The 6,000-nt window shown below is 41.0% G+C and overlaps 1 protein-coding gene across 1 annotated transcript in view; it reads right to left on the bottom strand.

Annotated features, from left to right (window-relative positions):
• Window positions 1–2,141: 2,141 nt before the first annotated feature.
• NFKB1 (nuclear factor of kappa light polypeptide gene enhancer in B-cells 1) overlaps window positions 2,142–6,000 on the bottom strand; it is a 47,966-nt gene continuing 44,107 nt past the window's right edge. The window contains exons 19-23 of the mRNA XM_010287999.1: window positions 5,668–5,792; window positions 4,740–4,806; window positions 4,230–4,402; window positions 3,966–4,143; window positions 2,142–2,329 (exon numbers count right to left, since the gene is read on the bottom strand). Coding sequence (XP_010286301.1) covers window positions 2,142–2,329; window positions 3,966–4,143; window positions 4,230–4,402; window positions 4,740–4,806; window positions 5,668–5,792 — 731 coding nt within the window. The remainder of the gene's footprint in view (window positions 2,330–3,965; window positions 4,144–4,229; window positions 4,403–4,739; window positions 4,807–5,667; window positions 5,793–6,000) is intronic.

Below are 6,000 nucleotides of genomic sequence, written 5' to 3'. Positions count from 1 at the left end.
ATACTTCAGATGCTAGGGGTTAACGCAGATATGAAAAGTTGTCCTATTACGTGACTCAACTGTAAAAATTTAGTGTTCCTGTTTGAGTTAATGCAAATACTTTTACATTAGTATTTTTCTATTTCTAAACAAAGAGAGGTGGGGGTCAGGATCACAGCCTCTTTTGTTGAATAGACTGAAGTGGAGATGCTGCACAGAAAGAAGCTGCCAGACTGCCATTTAAAGCACTTGAATACACAAGGCCTAGATGTCCCGCTGTTCATTGCATGATCACTAACCTGATGAATAGCTATTATGCAGCATTTGGTGATTAAGTGCCTAAAGAAATACAGACCCAGGTGTCTTCTGGTGGTTTAAAAGGAGAGCTGGCCTGAAATAAGGCTAAAAGGTGTGAGTCAACAGCCAGCTTGCCCTGGTGACCTCCAGGATTGTAGAAACCTTAATGAAAGTCTCTCTTCCAGCACAGCTCAGGGGCCTGCCAATTCTGTGGCAGCAGCAGGGGTGTTTGACTCTGACAGCAGCTCTGCTAGGGCTCAAAAAGCTCCTCCAGCCCCAGAATACAAGAACCGTTACCTGCTTCTGTTACAGCTGGAATGCAGAGAGAACACTGGACAAGTACGTTAATTGAACAACAATCTATATGCCTTTGACACTGCGTATGTAGGTTATACATACCATAATGGAAAGAAAGAATGGCATTTTTACTGTTATGTATCTTGTTTCTCTGGTAGTAATTAACGTAGTAGTAATGCAGCTGGATATAAAATTTTTTCACAAGTTTGGGGTTTTTTCATTACTGATTGTTTGAAACCATTACAGCAAATACTGTTCTTTGTAAGTAACAATTCCTAAGGATTATCTTGATTCATTTTCTCAGGAGTGACACGCAGATTATTGAAGACCGAGCTGAGCCAAGAACAGCACTGTCAGTCTACATCTCTGTGCCAAGAAAACTGGCTACAAGCAAGCGACAATGGTACGATGCTGCTCATTGCTCTTTCATCATGAAATCTGGCGTCTGTATTCTTAGTAGGGCCAACATCTGTAACGGTTACACTCGCCTTCTCAGAATTAACACTGTTCAGGAATATAATTATTAGAGGAGTTTCTAGCTAGCCCAAAGAACAACTCTCTCATCAGAGTTTGGCTGAGATGCTGAATAGTTGGCTTCAATGTAGATGATTCTCTGCTGCCATCATTATCAGAAGAGAACTAAATAAGAGAGACCATGAATCAGAGGCTTTGGTTCCCAAGCACTGACAAAGCACAGCTGCTCAGCAGTAGCTGATGCTCCTGGTCTCCCACCATAAAAGATATTTAAGCTTTAAGATGGGCGTCTTGCAATGCTTTATATATTTTAGTACTTGGAAATCAGCATAATCTTGTATCAATATCTAAACCTTCAATAACTCTACTTGAAAGATATGTAAAAATTGCAGCAAGCATAGACAAGAGATTTCTTTTGGGTTTTTATTATAAAAGTAAAATAAAAATAAGCATTTAAAAAGCACTTTCTTTTTTAAAAAAGAAACAGATATAAAAAAACCTATTTACAAATAGGAAAATGCCAAACTTGAAAATTTTTTTGAATAAGAGGCACCAAAGTTAAGTTTAAATAAACTATTTGAAATATACAAGATTTTTTGTTTTTAGCATTCTTTTCTGAGTTGTCATTGTGATTAAAGTAATAATTTTTCTTTGCCAGCTATTTTATGAGCTTTTTTCATGCAACTGTGCTGCAAAAATTATGAAGAGAACAGCTAGAAACTGCATCTTTTGATTGCTCTGTGTGCCTTACCTCTTTTTGAGTGAGTTGGTATTAGCATTAACAAGGAGTGACTTTCATCTGTCAAAGAAAATCCTTGCAAACCAGAAAAGCCCAGTCAGTCATTCACAGTGTCCAGTCCTGTGTATTAATGCAGCAGTAGAGCCCTGGTTATTGTATATGGCTTGTAAATGAATAAAATTACATATACTTGAGGAAGGAAGCAAGGGCTAGGAGTCACATGCTGACATTGCCGCTGGTTCAGGTTTGTGTGTGGTTCCTCCAGTGCGGTTTTGGTTGTGAATTCAGTTCCCTCGGGCCAGGATGACACTGATGTAATTTTAAATGTCACATTTGTTCTTGTAACTGCATATTGCTAGTTGGCTATATAATTGCTTTGCACTGAACTTTCATGGCCATAGCCCAGGGTCATTTTGCTAAGTGTTACTGATGACTTGCTGTTCAGAGAGTCTGAATAAGTGAAGCTCAGTTTGCGGAAGGAGGTCTCCACACCGCTGTCACACGTGCTTTCGTTGTCTTGAAATTTGCTATGATAAAGCTCACCTGAGGGAGAGAGAAAAGGGAAATAGATTATTGTGTGTGTTGCTTCAGTAATGTTTCTTTCAGAAAAGCCCTAAGGAATGCAAACTAGTAGGTGTTAAAGCTCTTCTGTAGGAAAGTAACTCAAACTTTAGATATAGGAAAAGCTCTGCTGAATGTTTTCAGTTGACCTAAGTGCGTGATCTGACGCACTGCTGGCAGCGACTGGCTGCAGTTGGAGCTTGGATGGAATGAGAAACCTGGTGCTCTGCTGACGCTAATGCTGTCACTGCACTAGTCGGGACTCTGCCTGAGTGAGGTAGTAGCAGGCCAAAAGGTTCATCTGGCTCTCGGATTCCTAGACTCTGTGCAAGCATACAGCTCTGGGATGAAGCTCCTAAAACTTTCTCATGTTGTTTCACTTACAGGTTCATTTTTGATATAAATACTTGAACAATTTTCATCTAGTAAGGGAGCCTGAAATACGACAAGTCAGCAGCTGTTGCGTGTGCGAGATCCACAAAAGGAGTGCAAGAGAACGGTATCTGAGCTGAAGGTATGATGTGGGCTCAGTGTGACTAGAACAGTGGTAAACATATTAGAGTTCAGCATTATTTTTCTGAACAACCATCTCAAAATAAATGACATGACACAGTCCATTCATGTTTCAAAGCGGCAGAACCCCTCTTACCCTTCAAGATTAATCTAAAGAGGCAATATGTGTATAAGCACATTTTTGAATAGGTATGAAGGTTCATTCCATGACTGAGCAGACAGTCTTAGAGAGTAAACTGGCAATGTTAGACCAGGATGGCATTACTGGGGTGGTTCTTCATTCTTTCCAGAAATATCTGCAGTATTTTCAGGTAGGGCATAAGTTTCCCCATTAAGGTGCTGGCAGCACTACTGGCGTTTGAACAGAGGGCATCAGGAAAAAAGAAAGGTTTTTGTTACTTAACAGGGCCAGGCACTGACTGAACATCCCTGATGCCTAACTGCCTTCTCCCAACCTCTGTTTTTTTTTCCTGCCCAAAACCATAGGACCTCCATCATTGAAGATGCTCAAAACTCAACTGGATATGACACAGCAAGCTCACGTAATGTTACATTGGCCCTGCTCTGAGGAGGCAGTTGGACAGCATGACTGCTGGAGATCCCTTGTACCCTAAGCCATCCCCGATTTCTCTGCCTGCAGAACACTGGACCATTTCAGTGTGCCACACATTGTGGAAGGAGAAACTTAATAACAAAGTCTTACTGAGAAGTTTACAAACCCAGAACATTTTTGTTTATCCAGCCAGATGGGGGGGCGGAGTCAAGAGGCCTGGGAGATCATTGCCCCATCTATCTTTTGAAACTTATTCCTGGTACATCCATGGAGTTACTGTCAGCAAATGGCAGATGGCTGGTTTTAGAAAAGGGAGGCAGTATCATCAATACTGTAATGCAGGGCTACTGATTCAAATGGGCCATTTTTCCCCTCTTTTCTAGGCCTAGCAAATGTCTACAACGAGAAAGTCGTACTGCAGTAAAATATTTCTGAAACAGGTAAGCGGCTCAGGCATTATGTGTAAGAAACTATGCCATCTATCAGCTGTCCAAGGTGTGTGTATAGAATTGAAGAGAGTCTTAAATAAAGCTGTTTTGCTGTCAATTTTACCTGTCTCTCCATTTGCAAAGGTGGGTGGTGATGACAATGGAAGAGCTTTTGCTGTATTGTCCTCCAGGTGAGATGGACTTTGTGAGATGGATAGTGCTTTCTGAATTATTTCAATGGCTTCTGTGTGATCCATCTGTCTCAAAGCAGCAATCAACTCTTGAACTGAACCACCAGAAACCTAAAAGAGAAGACACCAGATGCTCACCATCATCCAGGCTGGCTACATCTCTGAGTGCTCTTAATAACTTGTTACAGGCACATTACCTCATAGTTATCTAGCAGAGTTTTTGATGGGGAAGGGCTCAACCTGAAGGCGTTATTAAGTATACCAAGACCCAGTTTTTGTGCTAGAGTGGACCAGTTTTTGTTGGGATCAGGCAGTTCCAATACTTTGTAAAGCTGCGTTTTGGAACTTTCATTCAGCTCTCTCAAACGTCCTGGGGAACAGAGAAATATGTTAGTTTATTATTTCCACAAATTGCGTACCAGTTCATTTCTAAGCAGAAGCAAAGCCAAATTAAAGAATATTTGTAGTGTCCATCAAGCCTGTGTTTACTAATGTATTGCTGTAATATTGAAAATGTACTCCTTTGTGTTCTTGAGACCGACCTCTGAACAGAATCATGTTCATTCGGGGAGCGGCAGGGGGCATGGGAAGGTACCTCTTCTCCCTCCCCATTTCAGTTACAAGCTATTGCAGGGCAACGTCTTCTGCAAGTACACTTTCAGTACTCCATTACTAGAGGGATAGTGTCAAGTCTTTACAGATGTTACCTTGTGTCAGTAAGTCCTCCGAAGCTGCTGCTGACTCGTAGGGTTTGCCATTTAATATGTCATACACCTAAGAAAATACATTAAAGGCAGTATTTAGCAGAAGCCTGGTTCGTGTTCGTTATCTTGACAGGTCTCAGTGGTATTGTATAAAGTCCTAGTTCCATCTGTAAGTTAGTGGGCAATTTTTTCTGTCCCAGGATGACTACAGATACTGTAGAAGACTTGTGCAAAGCTTGAGAGAAAAAGCCTAAGTGGTTCATCTCCCTTGCCCTTTAGCTATGTCATCTGGCAACTGTTTTCAAGATAGAGAGGAAGTCTTTGCAGTAAGTAAGTGGCAGTGGCTAAGTGAGGATTTGGTGCCTGCCTACTTTACTTACTAGTAATTTAAAACAAAGCCTGGATTAGATTTTCACCTAAGGCTAGTACCACTCCCCAGCTCCACGCGATTGGAGACACTGACTGCCTGTACCTTACACTCACATCAAACCAGCTGCACATAATCAGCTACTAAAGCATGGACCATGCAGCCTACTCACTGTTTGGGTAGGACACAGAAGTGTGTTTTCCCTATGCACAAAGTCTGCAATTCTGAAGAACGTGCAGCAAAGACACCCACTAGAGAGTGTCTCTGGATACGGGCCTTCAACTACAAGCTGCCCAACCAGCTAAAGACTTTTCCACACTGAAGACTGTAGCACAACTACTTCAGGAAGTGCCTGGTCATTCCTGTTCAGTAGAGGTAGTCTGTTAAGCGGAGCTTTCTTCCAGTGCTATTCAATGGGCTTTTTTTGTGGCTGAATTAGTTCAGTTTTTGATGGCAAATTAGTAGCTTGTCACCAGTAACTATGGATGCAGTGAAAGGAGTTAGTTGGCTGAGAGCTGAACTATCATTCATTATTTTAAAAAAAAAAACACCACGACCACATACCTCACAGTTGGCTGCCATATCCAGTGGTGTCGTTCCAGGCACAATCCCTTCATCGTCATTTTCACCATCTTTCACATCATCTAGATCAAACAACGGCTCAAAGTTCTCAACGTGAGGATTTGCACCTGGAAAATGAGTGTGCGAAAAAATTCTTAAGAAAAGGCTTCAAGTTGCTTTTCAATAATATTTAAAATATGTATTCTAAGTTCTAAATGGCAAATCAGCTAATTTAGCTACCTAAGCTAAATTACATTTTATATTATGTCAGCAAACAACTTTTTTTAACCAACTAAAGTTAAATGCTGTCACATCTCTCTATAATGCTTCATTAGA

This window comes from Phaethon lepturus, unplaced genomic scaffold, assembly GCF_000687285.1.
Source record: "Phaethon lepturus isolate BGI_N335 unplaced genomic scaffold, ASM68728v1 scaffold695, whole genome shotgun sequence".
In the NCBI taxonomy this organism is placed as follows: domain Eukaryota; kingdom Metazoa; phylum Chordata; class Aves; order Phaethontiformes; family Phaethontidae; genus Phaethon; species Phaethon lepturus.
The sequence above is the reverse complement of the archived record's forward strand: the minus strand, read 5'-3'. Positions and strand labels throughout refer to the sequence as shown.